General features: G+C 41.2%; 1 protein-coding gene across 1 annotated transcript in view; it reads left to right on the top strand.

Annotated features, from left to right (window-relative positions):
* Nucleotides 1–11,419, top strand: part of LOC117576119 (homeobox protein Hmx) — an 11,670-nt gene extending 251 nt beyond the window's left edge. Inside the window, 4 exon segments of the mRNA XM_034260677.2 lie at nt 1–1,139; nt 7,775–7,884; nt 9,983–10,408; nt 10,411–11,419. The exon segment at nt 1–1,139 is cut by the window's left edge and continues 251 nt beyond it. Of these exon segments, the coding sequence (XP_034116568.2) occupies nt 307–1,139; nt 7,775–7,884; nt 9,983–10,408; nt 10,411–11,255 (2,214 nt within the window). The 5' untranslated portion in view covers nt 1–306 and the 3' untranslated portion in view covers nt 11,256–11,419.
* Nucleotides 11,420–23,418: the final 11,999 nt, after the last annotated feature.

A 23,418-nucleotide genomic window follows, 5' to 3' on the forward strand; every position in this document is an offset into this window, starting at 1 on the left:
CAGTCAGTTGGCATCGCGAGGACTTTGAGCCTGTTAACAGAAAACATTTGAATTTAAATGCGAATCGTTGATCAAACGGTGCAGACGTCTCGGTCGCAGCCACCTGAGCAACTTTACCGTTACTTGCCTCGTCGTCGTTAGCTCGTCAAATTGCAAACAGCAAATAGCAAAGTGAACAAAAATTGTAAAAACAAATCCTAAACAATTGTGCATTTATTTCAAATTTAAATTGCGCACATATAAAGTGAACAGTTTTTGTGTGTAAAAAAAATTTCGTAGTGTTTGTTTCGTGTGTGTTTTTTCGCCATGTCTTCCTCTGAGGCTGAAGTCGATATCAGTGTGGTCTCGAGTCCCGAGCCAAGTCCGTTGGGTGCCGCCGGCATGAGCAATGGCCGCGAGACGCCATCGGCGCGCTCCATTGACGGCAGCTCGCCACCGGCAACGCCAACGCATCGCTCCACGCCCAACACTGCCGCCGGCACGCCCACATCATCCACATCGACGTTGGCCGCGGCGCCGTCGCACTACAGCCACAACCATCATCACAGTCCCAACGGAGCGGGCTCGGTGCCGCCGGCGGTGCTGCATCATCATCTGCAACATCATCTTAGCTCGCTCAGCGGTCATCCGGTCGCCTTGCATCATGCTCTCCACAGTTTCGGCCATTTGCACCCGGCACATGGAGCCCCGCATCCGGCGCTGCTGCAACATGCTGTGGCACCCACAGCGCATCTCAGCGAACGCCTTGGATCGCCGCCACACTTGGCATCCAAATCGCCGGACTTGGAGCGCAATGGCAGCAATGCGGGCGATGAGCACAGCAGCCTGAACAACAACAACAACAGCAAGACGCTGAATCACAACAGCACATGTGCCTCGGCAGCAGCAGCGGCCGCGGTGGCAGCAGCCGCAGCATCAGTGGGAGCCAATAGCAATGACAGCACTGCGAGCAGCAATGGCAACAAGGCCACAACGGGCTCCAATGGCTTCACTAGCTTCTCCATCTCCAGCATTCTCAGTCGCAGTGAGCCGGCGAAAAAGAATGGCGCCACAGCGCTGATTACGCCCATTCCTCAGCTGCCGCAGCCCGGAGTAGGCGTGGGCGCTGGCGGGCCACAGGATGCGGCTATGCTCTCAAGGTGAGTCGACACTCGATGCTCTAGACCCGGCTTAAGGTCGTCTTTTGTTTTGTTGGCCAAACGTGCAAACCAAAAAGTCAAGCCTTCCCTCATTTTTCAATGAGCCTAAGCAGCTACAATTTCACCTGATTTCGTCCTGTGCCCAAAAATACATTGAGTACATTTTGTATAATCCTTGAAGTACTCGAATTTTTAGACAATAGTCTTTTGGGTTCCAGCGGCTTGAAGAAGGTGACGCAAATCTGCTTCGCAAGAAACACAGAGACAGGAATCCTTACAGACATTATTTGCTCTGAATTTGGTTTTATTTGAGCTGATGTTCGAGATAGGATACTTAATGGAATGGTTGAGAGATTGAGTAAGAATTGTCACAGGACACCCTAAGTGGATGCAAAGATGAAGCATATTAGATAAAAATCAAGAAGAATGCTTGCTAATTTAGCAAATCATTGGGAACATTAGACAGCGTATTGTTTTACTAAGATTTCTTTGAATTGAACAAATATTCGACAAGCGATATGCTTATTAAGGAAATAATAGGGTCATTGAAAATGAAGTTAAGATTACAATCTAACTTATTTTATAGATAAGTATAGGTAATATAGGTAATATAAGCTCAATAAAATTTGCTTTCAACAAAAAAGGATAAATAAGAATAAATAAGAATTAAGGAATTCGAATTCAGCTTTGAAGTAACTATTTATTTCAATATTATTTAACAAATATTCAATTTAAATTCATTATGCAATTTTATTTTGTATGGTTTTAGAATTTGAAGATCATTTAGTCTCAATTTCATAATAAATTGATCTAATTTCTTAATGCAGTTGTATCAGTAATGATTAATAAATTTAATGCACATTCAGTTAAAAAATGCCTATTTCATTTTTTTTTTACCAAAACAAAAATCTTTTCAAATGTATGACAATCAGGCATTAATTTTTTTTTTGGTATTTAACACAATGTGAATGAAGTCACATATATAATTTAAATATGATACAAGAATTTAATGTATATTTTCACTCTGTAAAATTCTTATATAAGAACAATTATTGTAAAATTGTTCTTAGTTTCTTGACTGCAATTTATAAGTTTTTGGCATTTATTTTAATTTCCAAATATTACGTCAGTTAAAAAGTTTGTTACTTTGCATAAACTGCACTTAGGTCACTTTGTTCAATAGAAGTGCATATCGATTGCTTAATTTTGGTCATGCAATTTATGAAAGTATCGAATTTCGTAACATTTGCTAAATGAAATTCAATGCAAGTTGCAAACACATACGAGAGACTCATAACTGACAGGCAAACAATGAGACAGACGGACAGACAGACAGTCCGAAGTTCGGACAATAATCCGGCATGCAAAAATACGAGTTATAAACACAACTTTATTATGAATGACTGAATGAATGAATGAACCCTCAACGTACACTGACCTACATGCATTTGTAATACCGAACGGACAGAAGGACAGACGGCGGGACGAAGTTGACCGCCTACATAATGCAGTGCAGTGCAGTTCAGTTGAGTTCAGTTCATCAATAAATTCATACTTGGTAAAGGAAATGGGGTCCTGTTAACCCCACTTAGCCGACATTTATATGGGCATAAAAAAGGACATGAGTCGAGAGAGATCGAGTTTCCAATTGCTCGATTAAGGCATGTGTTGAATTAAAAAAATGTTGCACTTTTTTTTGTAGTGTGTATGCAAAGTTCTCTGCGTCTGTCTCTGGGTTCTTTTTTCTGTTTTTTGTTTTTGGGTTAATAATGATCATTTTCATTTCATTTACGCATGCGCTCACCGATCGATCGTGGCGATAAAGCGACAAGCTGAGGTGAGGCTAACAGCCAGTGTTCCGTCACGAGGGTCGCGTGCTTACCCCTCGAGTTTAGAATCGAAAGAATGGGAGAGGGAGCGAGGGAGAGAGGGAGAGAGGGAGAATCGCCCTCGCCAAGTGTTGACTCCTGCTGTTTGGCGCTTACAGCTGACGTGTGGCTGCCTTGCTGATGTGCTTATCACTTGATCATCGAACTCGAGTACGTTTACTTGATTAATTCAAGCGCATTCATTATAAAAATGCTGAGTGATCGTTTAATACACACACATATATCGTACGTGACTTTCACCTGGAGCTATCAGTTAATATTTTGACAATGCTTCCTTCATTCTTTTTTTTAATTAGTGGTCAGCTACTGTTAAAGCGTTTCTTTCTCTGTCTCTTTGCTGTCTGATGTCTCCCAACTCTTCAACTGCGGTTTAATTATAGCGCTGCAAGAAGCGCAGTTAAGCGCTGTAACTGTAACCTGATATGCTTGTGAGTGCGCCCAACAACAAGAGGAACAACAAAAGGGCCAGCTTTGTGTCCTGGCCAAATGCATGGAGGAAAGGGTGCTCTCTCTCTCTCTCTGAGAGAGAGGGAGACAGAGTCCAGGAAATGTCAGTATCTCTATTGTGCAGCATTTTTCCCATTTACTCTTCAAGTATTTTTTCTCCTTTTCTGTTCTGTATTTTTTTTACGCTATGTAAGGATAACACAAAAGGACGCCCTGACAATATAATTATATATTGCAGTAATTACAATCCAATTTCTGTCCCAATGCATTGCGTCGGGACTCTGACAAATCTTATCTATCACAAGGGGATTAACTTTGCAGCGCAATTCAGTGGTGAAATTGTACTTTGATTCGAGCGATTTATTGTCGCTATCTAGATGATATAATATTGCGCTTAGTTTCAATTTAACGAAAACCATATTTGCTGTGTGCGTATTAAGATTTTGAGGCTTGACTCGTGTCATTTGTGCGACTTCCTGCGGTGTAAGCATGATGAAAAAAAGGAGAAAAACTAATTTTGAACATAACACAAATGTCACCATTTTTCAAGTGCACCGACTTAGCATATAAGCCGCTCCAGGCCTCAGCCAAATATTAGCAATATTTGCACGTTAATCCCGTTTAATGACAAAAGCAAGCCAACCGAGTTAGCTACTTTCCTCTGCTCTGCCCTCCCCTGCTTAGTCAACTGTAATGGCAATGGATATGTTCAATATTTTGGCTACTCTTGCGGTCGCTTCGAGTGCCCGCACAGTTGACACCCGTTCCCAAAATGTCATGAGTGCCTAGTTTCCTCCTGCTATTCTTGGGCAGCCAATTAGCGTGTGCAAATCTTTTATACATGAACGCATCCTAAGCGGTTTATTGCGCTGAGCTCATTGTTCGCCATTACTTTAAAAATTATTATTATTTAAATTGATTTCGTTAATGCGCATGGAAATTGTGTGTGTCACAATTGTCGCTTTGCATATTATATAACACATTATTATAACATATAGTATATTTGGGGTTCACTTAAGTGGCTTCGCTGACCTGGTTGAAGCAGCTGTTGAACTTCCACAATGTAGAGCATTCAAGTGCTGAAAACTGCGGGCAGCTCTACTTATGAAGCAAGTCAAGAAAGTATTCATTTATTTCCACTTATATTTTCCTTTTAAAGAAAGTCAAAAATCTATTCATTTATTGCCACATATGTACATTTTCTATAAAAGGGTTTCAAAAATTCAATAAGATTTCCAATTATTGAATATATTAAATTGCAAAACGAAGTATCATAATACTTATTAAGAATTATTAATATAATTTCATTACAATATTAGCATTTTTTTTTATTTTACTTATATCTTGTACAAGTTCTTACTTTACTGTTACAAATTTTAAGATATTAATTCTAATTTCCAAATAATTAAGATCTCTTAATAAACATACTTTATACCTTACTTAGTTAGGCAAAACAATTGCAATTCTTTATTTAACTTTCATATTCTTTTTTTTTTAAATTTTTCACAAAACAAGTTCTTACAACACTTTTTTGCTGGCTTCAATATTTCATATTTTTAGACATTTCATATTTAACTTAAATAACACTTGGTTTCTTACTTTCATATTTTAGCTATAAAAAAAAATTAGATTTTATAGACATTTTATTTGGAATTCATATCGAACTTAAATTACAATTCCTTTCTTACTTAAATATTGCATTTATAAGAAATTAACTACTAGATCTATTACACAGAGGTTTAATAAAGTTTGTTTTTAATAGACAGTTTATTTATAAACATTATTACATTACTTACATTTAAATTAAAATCCATTCCATACTTCAACATTTCAATTATAAGAAATTAACTGCTAGAAAAAGCTTCTCAAGTAATAGCTTCTTACCCATTTCTAACGTAGAAACAAATAACGAAAAGAAAATAACATCAAAGCCGGACCCAATCATGGGGACAGCGAAATCGCCATCAAGTGGAAGAAAAGCGTTCGACCCATGTAGAATGCCATGTTGAACAACTCAATTGCATAGCGCGCACTTCTGTTCTTATAACAAAAGAGCGCCCCCGCAACCAGAAGAAGAAGACGAAGAAGAAGAATTATGACAGGGAAGGCAGGAGAAAACAAGAACCGCAAACAATTCATTAAACTAGAGGGAGTGAGCGAGAAATATATCAAGTTGAGCAGGGAATGGCATTTTTCTGAGGATAGACTTCGCTTGGGTTTTGCTCCACCGTTGACTTCTGACAGCAGCGGCCCAACAGCACCCGGGGGCGGTCACCGCCACCGCCACCGACACCCTCCCCGAAACAGTGAATTTTAAACATGGTCATCCACTTCCGCCACAAAGTGACACCAATGAAAATGTAGACCGTGGAGAGCCGGAGAACTCTGCCTGTGGGTGCCCCAGGCAATGGAATGTTGTATTTATTTCATTGCGACGCGGGCGGAAAACAAATGCCTCGTTGTCCCAATCTGAATGTGTATCTGCATCTGAATCTGAGTCTGAGTCTGAGTCGAGGCTGAGCCTTTGATTTGGATAATTAGTAAAGCAAATAGCTACAAGCTGTTTGCAATTCATTGCGGCTCCATTTTACCCCCACGTCTGATGTGACAGCCACTGAAATTAGCGCAGTAATTGAGGTAATTTCTTTTCAGCGTTTACTGCGTTTTTTTTTTTTGGGCTGCTTTTGTAATTTGAGCAGCGGCGGTTTGGGGCGTCAGCTTCTTGGCCGAAAGCAAAAAGCGGCTTTCTCTCAATTGACGTTGTAAACATGAAGCCCATTAGAAGTGATTTGAGCTGCCTGTTTGTCAAGTAGCCAAGTCGTCAAGTTGGGGAAGCCTTTGAAGCGTTGACTTGAGTTGAGTCTGAGTCTGAGTCCGAGTTGAGTCGGGTCTCATAATTTAGCAGTTCAACGTAGGCAAAAAAGGTAAAATTTAATTGAAAAAGCATTACTTACAAAGAAAAAGACAGAGCAGAAGAGAAAGAGAGAACGAGAACGAGAGCTTGGCAACTATTGATTTCCACACCTGCACCTTGGCCGCAGTGAAAGAGGTCAACTAAATGTTAATGTCACACTCACACTCACACACATTCTCAGCTCATTGTCTGTCTAGCAAAAGGGGAGGGCTAGCATGGGGCTAGTTGGGGTCGTAATGGATGGAAATCACAGTCTGCTGCTTGTCCACGGGTCACTTGCAAAACGGTCAAAGGGTTTAAAAGCAACAAAACAACGAAACACAAAACATGCTGAAACAGCAAATTTTCAGGGGGATTGTTTTGGGCCGCGTCATTGGTATTGGATATATATACATATGTATATATGTGAGAATATATATAGTATTGGGGTATATTGGCATTCGAGACTGGTGGGAAGCATTGTTAAACAGCAAAGTTCATTGAGTGCGTGGGAAGCTTAAGAATACCGATGAGACAGACTTTTAAACATATCAATAAATCAATCAAATTGCCCACCCGGCACTCTCTTAAGTGCCACAACCAGGCAATAACCCCCCCCCCCAACCTTCCCCTATCCCTCTCTTACCTCCCCTCTCCCCACTCGTGAGCAAAACAAAAGCAGCTTTCTTCCAATTACCTCTCGCATTAGCTGCTGCTCGAATGATTTGACTTGAAAACTTTGATTTAGTACAATAAACTGCCCCCACTCTGCCACCCCTCGAGAAACCACCCCAAAACTCAAACACACACACACACATACACTCAAGTATATGGAGCATATTATAACGTAAACGTAAACGCCGAAAAGTGTTTCGTCTTGCGAAAACTTTGCCGCGCCAACATAAATAAATAAATGTATTTATAAAGATGCTTTTAAGGCAGCGACAACCTAATAAGGTTACACACATACCGCCACTTACTTTGCTTTACTTCTATATACAAGTACTTTATTGTATATGAAAATAAATATGTGTGTGTACGTACATAAATATCTTTGCTGGGGCAACAAGGAAAATTCGCAGCAGCTGTTGCCAGTTATGGGCATCAATGATGACGATGATGATGATGACGATGATGATGATGTCTGGTGTGGGGTTGCTTAGCATTTAAGGGTCGCCTCATCTTCATTTTTCGTTTGCCTCCTCAACCTTTTGTGCTGCTATATAAGTACTATATAGAATATATGGAATATTCATTTATGTATGCGAGTTCTTGTACATACATTAAATGTTTAGCTCGGCTTTTGGTTTCGTATCGTCTTTAACTTGAATTTCAGCAATTATCGGCCTGCATAATTTACGCATTTATGGCAATTCACTAACCGCTCTCCATTTCGGCATTTACAGATTGGGTTTCATCTCACAGTGGGGCGCTCTCGCTGGACGTTATGCGGCTCTCTGTCCACCTGGCTGGCCCTGGGCACCTCAGCGTATGCCCTTCCATAGTCCCACACATGGTAAGTTGTTAGCATTCATTAAAAGATGAAAGTTTCCTAAGAGATTGTATACTTTCGGACTGTCAATTAGGGCAATAGATTGTACTACAAACTAAATGAATTCATTTTGTTATATTGGACTTACTTAGAAGATTTTTGTTGAATTATTTGTTGAAATTGATCATTTTTGACCATTTGGTGGTAATAATCATATTGTCAAATAGATTCATAGTTGAAAGCATCACACAGTTAAAAGTTTAAAACAAATATATAGATAGATTCAATCATTTTGGTTATTGAATAGATTTTCTATTGATATTTTTCTTGCTATTTTTTTGTAATAATTTTAACACTTTATTACAATAATGGGAATAAACCGTGCTTAATATTAATAAAAAGAGTACATGCAAACTTGCCCTTTTCTAATAAAATAAATATATGTTTAAAATTAAATAGATTTATAGTTAACATTTCTGGAGTTATTATAGAAATTCCTATTATCAAATGTTTTCTAATAACTCATACAATTTTTAGAGAAATTGTTAGTATCAAATATTCGCAAATATCTTAAAAATGACTATAGAAAATGTTTTATTATGCAGGTTAATAAATGAACATTTTAATATCAAATAGATTTATTGCTGAAACTCATGCAATTGTTATAGAAATTGCATGAATTCTTCACATACATATACATACTTTGAGTTAAAGACATATTTTGCTAGTATGCTTCAAAATTTCATAACCGTTGTTAATTTCTTACGTTGCTAATGCTACACAATACAATTATTTTAAATGCTACATAAGAAAAGTCAAGAAAGTGTGTTTTTTACTTTGCGATTGATAGTCTTACAAGTTTTCTTGGGATTTCGCTACTCAATGAGTTTAGCCCTTTTATTTTATTTTTGTTAGTTTTCCAAGAATGCGACTGAGAATGCCAGTCAGTATCTTTTTTGATTCGCTTGGCGAAGAATGTGCTGTGTCGCTGGCATTCTTTGAAGCATTTTCACTTAATTTGCATAATCAACGACGCAAACGCGCTTAATGCCGCCAAGAATTCGTGCAATGCAAATGCGAATGCAAAGTGCGCCCTGAAGTAGGCAACACATTGCAAACACGACACGCAGTTCAATGCAAAATGGTGGAATGAAGATGGTAAAGGGGGGATAGAGGGAGAAGGAGGAGTAGGAGGTGGTAATGTATTATGCTATACACATGTAGCGTTGAAGCGTTAGCTGCTGCTCACAAACACGGCTGCTTTAATCGCCATTTTCAATTAATTGCAATTTGTAATCGAGTATCGAGTTACGACTGCGGGGAACAAACAAAGCGTTTGACATGTTCGACTTTGTTCGAGTGCGATTTGCAATTGCAATTGGCATTGGTATTCGCAATCACCTGCAGGTAAACGCAATCAACTCAGTTCTTCACCACCTCGTCGCTTGAGCTTTCCCTCTGGCATTAGAAGTCATTGCAATAGCATTTGTTCATGTAAATTGGCCTTAAGTTTAGCACCCCGCCAGGCTAGGGGCTTGGTCAACTTGCTTGGGCTTCTGGAATTTTGCTGATGCGAGCACATAGTTCGCAGGGGGAGGCAAATTACAGCAATTTAAACTTTTCAAATGAGATCCCAACTAAAAGCTCAATAAAAGCAAAATCGTCCAGCTGACTGACAGCCATTTTAAATGGTAATTTAACGCTCACACACACACGCGCATATAACATATATAACATATATATGTATTATATATATATATATATTTGGTGTTGCTCACCGCGTCTGCGCTCTAAGTTGTTTTGGGGCAGCTGCAGGGGGAAAGAAAGGAAGACAGCTACAACAAAAAAATGAAAAACGAAGAAAAGACGAAGGCAAGTGTGAGGTTAAGTGTGGCAGCTTAAATCTGTGCATTACACACACACACACACACACACACACACTTGCGCACACATAGTGTTACAATAACATCTTAAACAACCCTTAGTGCAACCAGCCACCCACACACACATACACACACACACACACACAGTCTGGCAGGCAGATAAATCAACTAATAAAATTTGCTCTCTCTCAGTCCTGTTCTCTCTTACTCATGCGCGCTCTCTCTCTTGCTCTTTGCAGACAGTTCCTCGACAAACACCACAGAAAATCCACCATCACCCACCTCGCTGAGTCCCAGCGGTGGCAGCAACAACAACAATAGCAGCAGCAACAACAACAACAACAACAGCAGCACTGCCAATGCCAACAGCAGCAGCATTTCGGGCAATGGCCACGCCAACAAGTCACCACCACATCATCCGCTCTATCAGCAACAACAGCAGCATCAACAGCAGCAACAGCATCCACTTGCTGGCCAACAGCATCCACAACAGCATCCACATCAGCCCAGCACGCCCACGAGCAGCGCCGGCGGACTCTCAGCGCATCATGGCCATCATTTGGGCAGCTCGCATCCGAGTGCCGCTTACATGCTGCCCACCAGCAGCAATGAGTCGGACGATGAGGGCGAGGAGATCATCGAGGAGGACGACGGCACCGATGGCCCTCGGACAGCTCGTCGCCGCATGGAGATGGCAGCAATTCGAAGCGTAAGAAGAAGACGCGCACCGTGTTCTCACGTGCTCAGGTCTTTCAGCTGGAATCCACCTTCGATCTGAAGCGTTATCTCAGCTCATCGGAGCGCGCTGGCCTCGCGGCTTCGCTGCGTCTCACCGAGACCCAGGTGAAGATCTGGTTTCAGAATCGTCGCAACAAATGGAAGCGTCAGTTGGCAGCTGAACTAGAGGCAGCCAACATGGCGAACATGGCGCATGCCGCACAGCGTTTGGTGCGTGTTCCGGTGCTGTATCACGATGGCACCACCGCTGGCTTTGTGCCACCGCCGCCACCGCATCACCATCCGATGCAGTACTATGCAGCGGCAGCGGCACGCAACACCAGTCCACCACGACCGCCGCTGTCGTCGCTGGTATAGAACGTGGGCTGTTTGGCGGCGCCGATGACGCTGCTAAAGCCGCCACCGCCCAACGCAATGCTGGCTGCGTTGCCCTCGCGAATTCCCCCTGCGCTGCAGCTGCCGCGACACGGCGCCTCCTCCATGGACATGGATGACTCGGATGGCGAGCTGGAGCAGGAGCATCAGGTGTGCCACGACGATGACGATGCGGCCATCGATGTGGAGGCAGACGAGGAGCCCGAACTTGTGCGTCAAATCCCGCCCTCCAATGAGCGTGTCAACTCGAGGCCACCAACGGCTCCGCCACCAACGTTGCCAACGTTGCCAACGCCTAACGATGTTAAGGGCAGCAATCATTGTCTGGAAGCTGCTGTCAGTCCAGCTGCTGCTGCTCTGGATAAATCGATAAGCCACAAGGCAGCGCACAGCTATTGAGCAGCCCCCCTTCCCTCCCCCTGTGCGGCAAGCTCTGTCCCAGTTGCATTGTAAATTTCTATTGAAAAGTTTTGCCAAAGGATCAGCGGCTAAGTGCACATCAATTGGTTTCAATGCTAAACACACACACAAAGGCCAAATATCGAGGATGGCTCCTCCTCTCCCCTCTCGTACTCGTAAATCTACTATCTATATATATATATACTATATATAGAAATCGATAAAAAGCTGTAAAGTTTTTGAATAGTTTGTTCCTAAAGCTTTTGTATATACTTACTAAGTAGTATGTGCTCGCTTACCTTAATCTGCGAGTCTCTCTCTCTCTCTCTCTCTCACTCTTTTTTTCTATCCAGCTTAGCATTTCCAGGAAGTGTAGGAAGTACGACTTTCCTTCCTCTTTTCTCCCCTTCTCTACTCTGCCATTCATTGTAAATGCCTCCTGCTCAATAATTTTTAAGCCATATCCCTTAACTGTTTTTGCGTTTTTTTTTGTTTTCTAAAAATGAAACTTGTAAATAATTGCGTGTTTGCAGCTTAATTATTTTTATGAAGAACTAAGTTTTGCTTTAACTTTCGATTGCTGGTCAAGTGTAGGTTAATTCCATATGCATAAAAGAAAACAAAAAAAAAAGAAATATACATTTATAGTACTTGTATCATAATCGTAATTACTTATAGTTATCGGTTGGTTTCCATAAGCAAGCAATTAAAGAATAAATAAAAACTTATATAAAACTACACTCTTGTATGTACTATATTGTCTAATTGTACGCTGTAAAAGTCGAATGATGTTGCCAATGCACATCTAAATGTACATACACATACATATACAAGCACACACACACATATGCGTGTGTGTGTGTGAAGCAATTACCAAATAACTAGTTAAATTATTACTTCAATGTACTAAACACAACACAAACTAAGTGAGAACAAAGAAAAGGAAATGAATTGGAAAAAATCAGTAAAAAAAATATTAAAAATGCTTATATAAAAATAAAATTATCAATAAAAACAAACAATATAATATAAATCAATCTACGGAGTTGAGTTTTTTAATATACAGTGGGTGAATTTAATATTTGATATTAGTATTCAAGTGTGTGCTTTACTGGAAGTAAAGATTACTACAAGCAGAAGATATCGCAACGAGTAGTACCAAAGATACTAGGATATATACCTACTATAAATTGGTATTCTTCAAGTACTTAACATTTCTTTCGCATTCTTAGGATTAAAAGGAAGAGGAAATATTAATCTCTATGTATATTTACATACGGTATTTTAATGAGATGATCTATTGAGAACAATTTTTCAATATTACTCAATAATAATTGTTATGATGACATGAATCATTAACTGAAGTTAATATTACTTCAAAAGTTTTTAGACTGACATACGAGTTTTGATGACAAAACAAATATTCATATAATGTGAATCTATCGAAATACTAAAGGCTCCTTAAATGGTATGTAAATCATGAATAAAGTCAATTTTCAATCGCACAACTTTTCATGTGTTAAACATGAACTGATAATATTATAATTAGCCAGACCCCAAGTTGCTATCTCATGCCTGAAACTGAAGTTGAAAGCGATGAAATATCAATCACTATGCATAGTTTACATACAATTGTTTAATGAGATGATCTATTGAGAACAATTTTTCAATATTATCCAATAATGAGTGCTATATGAAGTGAATCTTTAACTGAAGTCATCACCACCCCAAAAGTTTTTAGTCTGACATACTTTTAATGACAAAAAAAATGATTGCAAATAGATATATTTTATGGGACAAAACATATCCATCGAAATACTTAAAAGCCAATTTTTAATCGCACAACTTTTCATGTATTAAACATGAACTGATAATATTATAATTAGCCAGAACCCAAGTTGGTATACCTTCCCTGAAATTAAAGATGAAAGCGATGACAATTCACGCGCACGAGAAATGAGCCCATTTTATTGCCATTTGCCAACGATTTTCAACAGAGCTTTGTAGAACGCGAATGGCTCTTGGGATATACATAAGTGAAGCGATAATTTACGTTTAATTGCCGATGGAAATATGTATTCATATGTACAATTTAAATATGTTTGTATGTAACATGCACTTAGTACACTCATATGTTCATATGTTAGTCACAATAACAATTGATGCAGTTGCTGTTAGCTGTTGTTGTGTACTCGATGCTGCTGTTGTTGTTGGGCGTTTTAAGTTACCATTTATTGTGCGCACTTTATGTTTATTTCCTCGCACTGAGCGCGTTGAATGGTTTTTTGCCTATGCACAGTCCTGGTTCACTTTCCTCCTCTCTCTTCCCTCTCTCTCTCTCTCTGTGTAGCTTGCAGCGCGTGTTAAATTGCAAAAATAAATTGCAAATTGCGCACTGCGAACAAATGGCAATAAAAATACATAAAATGCTTTCGGTTATGCGAGCACACACACAACAAACGATTGTTAGTTTAAATAACCAGAAAGATACAAATGATACAACTTGCCAGCGACAACGTGAACGACAGCGATAACTACAGCGACAGATACAGATGCAGATGCAGTTGCAGATACAGATACATTTACAGCTACAGTTGCATACATGCAATTATATGTGTTTGTGCAATTGTTTGAGGTGTTGCATTTCACACGTCTGCGCATAAATTTAAGCCTTTAAATCGATTTAATCGATTTCACATATGTACGTTGTATATTGCTTTGCAGTCTCTCGTAATTAATAGTTATACTCACGACAATAAAAATCAAACGATTATTAATTGACAAATTGAGATTAAGATATTTATCGAATTTATTTAGATTTGTTTCTTAAGCTTTTCTATTTCACTAAGCTACTTACGCTTTAAAAATTAAATTTAATTTGTTAGCCAAAATCCCAATGACAATGCTTCACAGTTTCATTTGTTAAACTCATAAAGGGTACTTTCTCTATTTTTCTATACTATATAGAAGCCATTTGAACAAATTAGGCTGAGAGTCTCTTCCTCCCGCATCCTTGAGCTGTATTCGCATATTTTCCTTCTTTTTTTTTGGGCTGCGCTCAACATTTTTCTATGGATGCAGTCAAGTGCTTGAGCATTTTATTTAAGCGCATGAATGGATTTGATGGCTTTTCTTATTTATTTTTTTTATCCTTTTTTTGCGTTTGTTTGTCGAAGGAAATGCGCACCCGAAAAAAATAAGCAAAGAGTAAAAATTTCAATTCATTTCATAAAATGGTTGAAAATTGTAGAGAAATTATGAAAATTGTCTGGCTTGGGTTTGTGTTGTGTTCGGTTTGAGTTGGATGGCACTTTGAATGCTTTGCTTTTTGACTGCTTTTCATAATTTCAGTTTTTTGCCTTTTATTTTGTGTGTCTATTTTTTCGGTATCTTTGCTCATATGTAAAGTGAATTGACAGGAGTCGGGAGATGGAGATGGATACGGATTTGGAGTCGGTAGGCCTCAGAGTCGGAGTCAGAGAATTGGAGATTGTGTGTCTGGTTGCTGGATTATACATATATGGGCGCCTTTTTTTGTGAATACCCTGCAAGGGCGGCATGACTGTTTAGGCATTAAGTAAGAATTTTATAATTAATATAAAATTGAACTGCTCAAACTTAAACCTAGTATTCCAACTATGATTTAGAAACTAATTTTCAGAAAGAGAAAACAGAAATTTCTAAAAAGAAAATGAATTTCATTCTACATTAAACTGAGTTTGAAATATGATTTGACAAAATTAAGATAAAGAAATTTAAAATTTGTAAATGTGATAACTTGATTAATTACTTCTGTAGCTATATAATACATTATTACTTTTATAGTAAAACTATTGTACTTACAATAGAAATAATTCATTAAAAAAAACATATTATTGGCATCATAATTTGCAAGGTGAAGTTTCAAATAATTTAAAAAAGAAGTAATTAAGTGCTTTGCAGTTCATAGCGACTTCGACTTCATTGCTTGGCCTTGCCTTTTTTTTGTTAATATAATTTTTCGTTCTCATACTTAAACATATATTGAATAGCTTTTCGGTAATGGTGCTGACAAGGGGGGAGGGGGAGGGGGAGGGGAGTAGGAGCTGATGTTGTTGGCAGCGCGGTGATTCGCTCGTTTTTTTCGGGTTGCTTGAGATGGGTGCGAGGGGTGCAAGGCGTGGGCGGCGCTGTTTTGCCTGCAGTAATTTCTTAATTAGCTTGCGAACACAATGTGCTTATATACCCAGCATATATGTGTGTGTGTGTGTGTGTGTGTGTGTGTGTGTGTGTGTGTGTGTGTGTGTGTGTGTGTGTGTGTTTTTTTTTTTTTTTTTTTTTTTTTTGGTTTACACCCCGGCAGGAAAATCTTCAAAAAGATTCCATCTACCTCCTGTAGATGGATATGTGCGATTCTTACGCACTAAAAACCTCCGTATGGTCTCGTCTGTCCAGTACGTGCTCACCGGGACTGTCAATAAAGATACTACGTCGGTGAGCAGGAATGTAATGCTTCTATGCATTCCTTCGTCATATTGCGCGAATTCGCGCTCGCTGGGAACTCGTTTAGTCGCCTTGTACGACAAGCCGAGACGGCTGAGATGGTATTCTTAACCCGCCACCCCACGGGCGTCGAGGATCAGCTATCGCTGCCTGGTCTGTTGGTCGTCTCGTCAGCTCGCACTCGTGTCATTATATTGATGATGATATCGTGGCACGCCTGCCATGTCACAGCGTCTGCCATCATCGCAGCTAATAATCCCGATGGTGATAGTGGAGATCCTATCATTCTCGTCAATTGTTCTCTCTCGTCAGTAAAGCGTGAGCAGTGTAGAAGCACGTGCTCTGCTGACTCCACCTCATTCACGCAGTAAATGCACTGTGGGGTATCTACGTGATGAAACCTTGCTAGGTACCTCCGAAAGCAGCCATGGTCAGTAAGGAACTGAGTTAGGTGATAATCCAGCTCCTTGTGTTTGCAGTTGGTCCATGCTATTAGGTCAGGAATAAGTACATTTGTCCATCGACCTTTTGTTGATGATCGCCATCTGCCCTGCCACTCAACTAACAGATGCTCGTACACTATGGTCGGGTTGGCTCCCGCCCGCATGTCAGCAAGTGCCCTGATCTCCAGGTCAACTGGTGGCGTCCCTGCCAGCACTAGTGCCGCATCCTCCGAGATGGTACGGAAGCCCATTATCAGGCGTAGGGCTACTGTGCGATAGGCCGCCCGCATCTCCTTCAGATAGGACAGTTTTCCCGTTACGCAGCTCCATATTGGAGCGGCGTAGAGCAGTGTCGCCCTCGTCACTGAGGCCATCAGCCTCCTAGCAGGCATTCTGGGGCCGCCGACATTCGGCATTAACCTAGCTAGCACAGTAGCTGTCATAGCCGCCTTCCTGCTGGCATATTTTGCATGTTCCTTGAAGCTCAGCCTATGGTCGACCAAGACCCCCAAGTACTTCAATGCCTCCGCTGACTCCAATTGTACACCATTTACACATATTTGCAACTTCTCAACCCCTTTCCTGCTGCTTAGTAGAACCACTTCGGTCTTATGTGCTGCAATTTCGAGCCCTACATTCTGTAACCAGCCAGTAGCTGCTACAATGGTATTATTGCAAAGAGATTGCAGTTCTACCAGTGTCTTGGCTACGGCAGTGATGGCCACGTCGTCCGCAAAGCAGTGTAGCTGCGTATCACGAGGTGTACTGATGGTCAGGATACCATTATACATAATGTTCCACAGAATTGGTCCAAGGACCGACCCCTGCGGAACTCCCGAGGTGACTTGATACTTTTTTGGGGAATCGGTCGTCTCGTACCAAAGTACTCGGTCCCTAAAATAGCTGCCAATTATACCCTTTAGGTAATCTGGGATTCCCATAGAGCTCATGGCACTAAGAATACTGGTCCATCTTGCTGTGTTAAAGGCGTTCTTCACGTCTAAAGTGACGATAGCACAGTATTTCTTTGCTCCTCCTAGCCATCTTTCTCCCGCTAGTGCATTTTGTGCAATATCCCGGACGTTGGCCAATGCGTCAAGAGTGCTCCTTCCCTTTCGGAAGCCATACTGTTGATGGGCCAGCCCATTAGGTCCCTCCGTAAAAGCTTCTATCCTACTGTAGATTATTCGCTCGAATAGCTTTCCCACAATATCCAACAGGCAGAGTGGGCGGTAACCACTGGCGTTGGATGTGTCGCCCTTCCCTTTCGGAATAAGAACAAGTTTTTGCTCTTTCCATGTGCTCGGGAATATCCCTTCCATGAGACATTGTTGGAAGGTGCTGCTAAATATGTCCGGTTTGGCTACTGCGACGGCTTTTACAACTATCCCTGGGATACCGTCAAGTCCAGGGGCCTTACCGGGCTTTATCCTGCTAGCGGCTTGTAGAATTTCCTCAGGAGTGATGCAAGGAAAAAGTGCTCCAGGAGATACCTGCGCCGGCTGCCATAGGGATGTTTGCTTGGGAAACAGCTCCTCTACGATGTTCGCCATGACATCGGGCTCCATATATATTTTCTTCCCTGCTGATTTAATCCTCTTGTAGACGATTTTATATGCCGGGCCCCATGGGTTCTCGTCAACACTTGCGAGCAGGTCCTTGAACGCCTCGGCTTTGGCTTTTGCAATGGCTTTTTTCAACATGGCACGAGCTATTCTATGGCGGTCAACCATGTGCGAGTGGTTTTCGCGCCCCCGTGCCCGCTGTGCCCGTCTCCTCGCTGTGAAGCACTCCGTCCTCAATTCCCTAAGGGAGTCACTCCACCAATATACTGGTGGTTTAGTCTTCTTTCGCGTTCTACGCGGCATTGTTGCATCGCATATCCTTCTGAGTGATTGCGTAAGGTTTGATACCATTGTCTCTGCAGGTCCAATTGGGTTTTCCAGATCGTCAATAACGTAATTTAGCATGTCATTGTCAATTTTGTTGACGTCCCACGCCCGTCCTAACTCACTTATTCGTTGTTTGCTTATCACGCACGTCAGTGTAACATTAAAAACAATCAATGCATGGTCACTCATTGTTACGTCGTCAAGTACCTCCCACTTCGCATTCCCTGCTACAGCCCTACTGGCGAAGGTGACGTCAATGTATGATGAGCCTCTGTCGTTGTCAAATGTTGGTTTGAGTCCGTCGTTCAGCAATATCAGGTCGAGCTGACTCATTGCATTAATGACTGCCCTACCTCGTTGATTTGATGTTCGGCTCCCCCATTCTACTGCCCAGGCGTTGAAGTCGCCCGCTATAACCGCTGGCCCTCTTACTCTCGCATGTTGTACCAGATGCTCCAGCATCTCTTCGAATTGGTCATAACTATCGCTCGGAGGGGCGTAGACGCTGTAGAAATGAACCCCCTTCAATTTTGCATACGCAAAGCCACGATGGGGAGCGGACTGAACTTCCTGTACGTGTATTCCGGTGCAGCATTTTACCGCCGCCTTTCCTCGCTCGTCTAGTATAATGTCTGCGTTCCCCCACTAGAGATGTAGGGCTCACTCAACAAAAGGACATCTACCTTGCGTTCCACTGCGGTTTGTTGTAGTAGGCTCTGGGCAGCCGCGCAGTGGTTTACGTTCAGCTGGGCAATTCTAAGTTGGCTCTGCATGGTGCTGGCTCCTTACTCCTTCCTGTTTTTTGGCCTTCTTGTATTTTGGACACGCAAAACCACCAGTCGCATGGTTCCTATCCTCGCTGCAGATTAGGCATTTATACTGTTCTACACAGCCTTTAGCTTTATGTCCCCTGCCTCCACATCGTAGGCAGCAATCTGAGCGATCTGTATCCCTGCAGTTGCTTGCGCGGTGCCCGAAGCCTAAGCATCTAAAGCATCGCATTGGCCTAGTGTCTTGGGTGATCCGACACCTAGACCATCCCACGGTTACGGTACCCTTCTTTAGTACCGTGATAGCGTCAGCTATATCCAGCATTAACGTGGCTACTTGGGTCCCATCACGCATTTTTCTCATGCCTCGCACATCCGGCTTTGAGATCTCACCAAACTGAGTCTTAAGGCATAGGGCAAGGTCTTCGGCAGTCGTTGCCTCGTCCATACCAGTACACAGTAAGGTGGTCTTCTGTGATCCCGAGCGAACTGAGGCTAGTTCGTTCAGGGAATTCTCTATGCCCTCTCTGATCTTATTAGCTAGTGGACCTGATTTTCGCTCCAATTCCAGGATTAGTTCTCCCTTCTGGGTCCGTCTAATTTTTTGGACTTGTTTTCCTATATCTATCAGACTCGGGTCCCCCTTCAATTTCCGTAGTATTTCTACATACGTAGTCTCTCCCGTCTTGGTCACTATAAGCGCCTCTGGTTTCTTGCGCAGCTTTTTAGGCTGCACCTTCTTCCACTCAGAGCTTTTGCTATTGGGGCTCGGCTTCTTGATCACTTCAGCATATGATGTCTTCTTGGTTGTTTCCATCTTTTTGCTATGTTGCCCATTATTATTTTGGGGGATCGCCTTCTTTTCTTCCGGTTCCTTGGCTACTGGCGTCCGTTTTTTATTAAGGCCCTCTGTTTGGGTGCTAACATTCCTGGCGAGAACCTCCTTTGCGTTTCCTTCCTGTAGCTTCAGTGCTCTATTATTGAGAGTGGCGAGTTCAGCTATTGCATCCTTTGATACCTTAGTGACGTGTCGCTGAGTCTCGAATGCTGCCGTGAGTACGCTGATTCTGCTTTGCATTTTATTAAGAATACTAAGCAGATCATCATTTTGCCATGCCGTGGACAGATCCACAGGCCGTAAAGGCGAGACAGGTGGTGATCTGGTTCCAAACCTTTGAGTCGGGACGCTGATGAGATCGGTAATCCCATTGCTAGCACCGTGCACCCCAAGTTCTGAAGATTTCGCCGGGTCCGGTCGTAGTGTCGACGAGCTCTCCTTCATAGGGTTGTCCGATGGTGGGACTGGCTTTGACCTCTGCATCTGCGCAACTTTAAGGTTAAGTTGCGTTGGCGGGGGTCGTTGTTCACCCTGATGTGCTTCCTTACCTGCAACTAATTCGGACGCCCGTTCAGATGGCGCAGATACCGCTGCAATTACAGGCACTCTTATCGGCGAGTGTGAAACCCTTGGCTTCCTTGCGAACGGGTCAGCATTCGCCACTCCTTCCGATCGATCCGCAGACTCCTGTATATCTCTCCTCTCTCTCTCCTCTTCTCCCTTCCTTCCTTTGCTTGTTGTCAACATCAGTGTGATTGGGTCCCTACTCTAAGTCGTTATCAATGTTCGTAATACAGTCGTGTCTAATGATCTCATGGTTGTCTATGTAGCAGGGAGGCCATGCGAGGGTTGACATACGCCTTCATGGGGTCGTATGTTCAGAGCCAGATCCACGTAAATCAGGAGCAGTCTCAACTGAGCCTGTACGCCCAACTGAATGGGGACGAAACATTAAGCGTGCTTAGAGGTCAGCCACGATTTTAACGGGACGGGGGCAGTCACAGCATTAGCCTAGTAGTCGTTTCGACAAGATATCACTCTGTCTACTCAGATACTAGAATACTGTGACTGTCAGCCCAACTCTTCAAATCAGAAGTGGTGTTTCCAGTATCCTAATCAAGGCTGTACTGGGCTCGGCCTTGATACCACATTAGTCGCCTTTTACGACAAGCAGTGGTTAGCTGAGGTGGTATTCTCATAACCGCCACCGCCACGGGCATGTGTATGTGTGTGTGTGTGTGTGTGTGTGTGTGTGTGTGTGTGTGTGTGTGTGTGTGAGCACTTAGCTACATACATATGTGTGTATATGCCTATATAGTACTCGTATCTCGGGGTATGTTTGAGTAACTTTGGCAACGTTTTTTCGTGTTTTATTTTTTTTTTTTTTTTTTGGGTGTTGTTGTTATGTATTTAAATCAGCGCAACGGCAGGCAAACGTTGAGGTACTTATTTTAATTGCAGCCCTTTTGGCCATGAAGTGCAGCAGCTTAGCACAAAGTTGGCTATTGTCTAGTTCCCATTTTTTTTTTTTGCTCGTTGCGCAGTCACTCTTCACTACATAACTATGTCTGACCTGGCTGAAACTGTGATGGCAAGTTTGTCGCTCGTTCAAATGGAATTCCCGATTTTGCGAGCCATAAAAAAAGCAAAAACATTCTGAATGTCCATGTTGTGGACTATTATGTTTATCTATCTGATCGTATTTTGGTTGACAGTTCAATTAAGTCCAATGGCCACACCAGTTAAATTACGCTTAAAAAAGGACAAAGCAACAACAATGTGATTTTTTGTGCAATTTTATTCGTTTAGTCTCGAATTGTTGTCGAGTGTTTGTGAGTGGCCATTATGACTGTCGCTTTTTGTTTTTTATTATCCATTTAGCACATTTATTTTTATTTGCACAACTCGCGCGTCTCACTGCACATTATCCCTGTCATTATATGAGTGTGTGGTGTGTGTGTGTGCGAATGTGTGTGTGTGTGGTCAGCCCCGAAAACGTTGCCAATTTTCAGCCCGTGCTCCCTTTTATGACGGCCGCATTTAATGCTTTTTATGTACTTTATTTTTTAGCCATTGCGGTTGGCGCTTCGCTTCGTTTATGGACTTTATTTTAGTGCGTACAGCGCGTGTCCTTCGCACTAAGCAGGGGTTGCTCTGAGGGTTGGACACACACACTCACACAAACGCATCAACATCCCAAACATTTGGGCAATTGCAATTGCGTCAGTTGATGTGTTCTGTCTGACTGTCCGTCTGTTCTGTGTTGTTGTTATTGCCTGTAATAGACTCATCATCAGCAATGCGTTGTGGCTTGTTCATTTAGTTTTGTTTTTTTTTTTTTTTTTTTTTTTATTGCAGTTACTGTTGTTGTGCTTGAGGTGCATTAATCAACTTGCATTTGTACTCTTGCCCACTGCGATCCATTTTTTATGACTTCTGCTGTCGCTGCTGTTGCTTTTTTTTACCTTATGGCTTGTTTTTCTGTTCGTGACTGATGCGACTAGCCTTCGTTTATTTAATTTACGAACGTGCCTCTTAAACTATTATTTATATAAATTATTTGAAATAATCGCATTAGGCGCTTTACTAAAAATTTACTTAATTGTCATTTTAATTGCACACGACTAAATAGGAAAAATAAATTTAAAGATTAATTGGATTAATTGAGCAGATAGGCTGTGGTTTTGTATCTGCAAATAATAAAAAACAATGAAGATACGTATAGTAACATATAAAAATAAATCTGATGAACAGAACAATAAATTTAGGTTTAAAATTATTTGACATAGAGAAAATTTTTGCCTTCATGAAATAAGTTATGTTAAAGTTTTACTTTTTTCAATTGCATTTTCTTATTGACTTCATGTTATTCAATTACATTTAAGTTTAATAATCACTAAATTGATAGTTATTCTGCACTTAAAACGTATATTGTCAAAGCTTCTTAACTACACATATGATATATCAGTTTTTATTTTATTTCATTTTTATACCCGCTACCCATAGGGTAGAAGGGTATTATAACTTTGTGCCGGCAGGACATGTATGTAACAGGTAGAAGTAGGCATCTCCGACCCTATAAAGTATATATATTCTTGATCAGCGTCAACAGCCGAGACGATCTAGCCATGTCCGTCTGTGTGTCTGTCCGTCTGTCCGAATGAAACACTGGATCTCAGAGACTATAAGAGATAGAGCTATAATTTTTTTTCGACAGCATTTGTTATGTTTGCACGCAGATCAAGTTTGTTTCAAATTTTTTCCACGCCCACTTCCGCCCCGCAAATAAAAAAAAACGAATAACAAGCGTAATTTTAAAGCTAGAGTTGCGAATTTTGGTATATTCAGTAATAGTTACAGTAGCGATCAGATAAAAATTGTCGAAGTTATTAAAGAAATACTTTTGTATGGGCAAAAACGCCTACTTACTAGGGTCTGAGTTGCTTTGGCTGATAATCTGGTATATTGTGCCGTCTATGGTATATTTTGAATGGTGTACTATATCGACATACCAAACATACCATTTGGTATATTTGTTTTTAAACATTTTTTTTTAGTATTTTTGGTATATTTTGAAAATAATATCACAATATTTTGCCTTTATTAAAAATGGGTAGCGGGTATGTCACAGTCGAGCACACTCGACTGTAACTTTCTTACTTGTTTTATTTACAATAATCCTAACAATTCAATACTATCTGAACAATATATTTCATTTAAGACTCTTAATATTAATTA

This window comes from Drosophila albomicans, chromosome 2R, assembly GCF_009650485.2.
Source record: "Drosophila albomicans strain 15112-1751.03 chromosome 2R, ASM965048v2, whole genome shotgun sequence".
In the NCBI taxonomy this organism is placed as follows: Eukaryota; Metazoa; Arthropoda; class Insecta; order Diptera; family Drosophilidae; genus Drosophila; species Drosophila albomicans.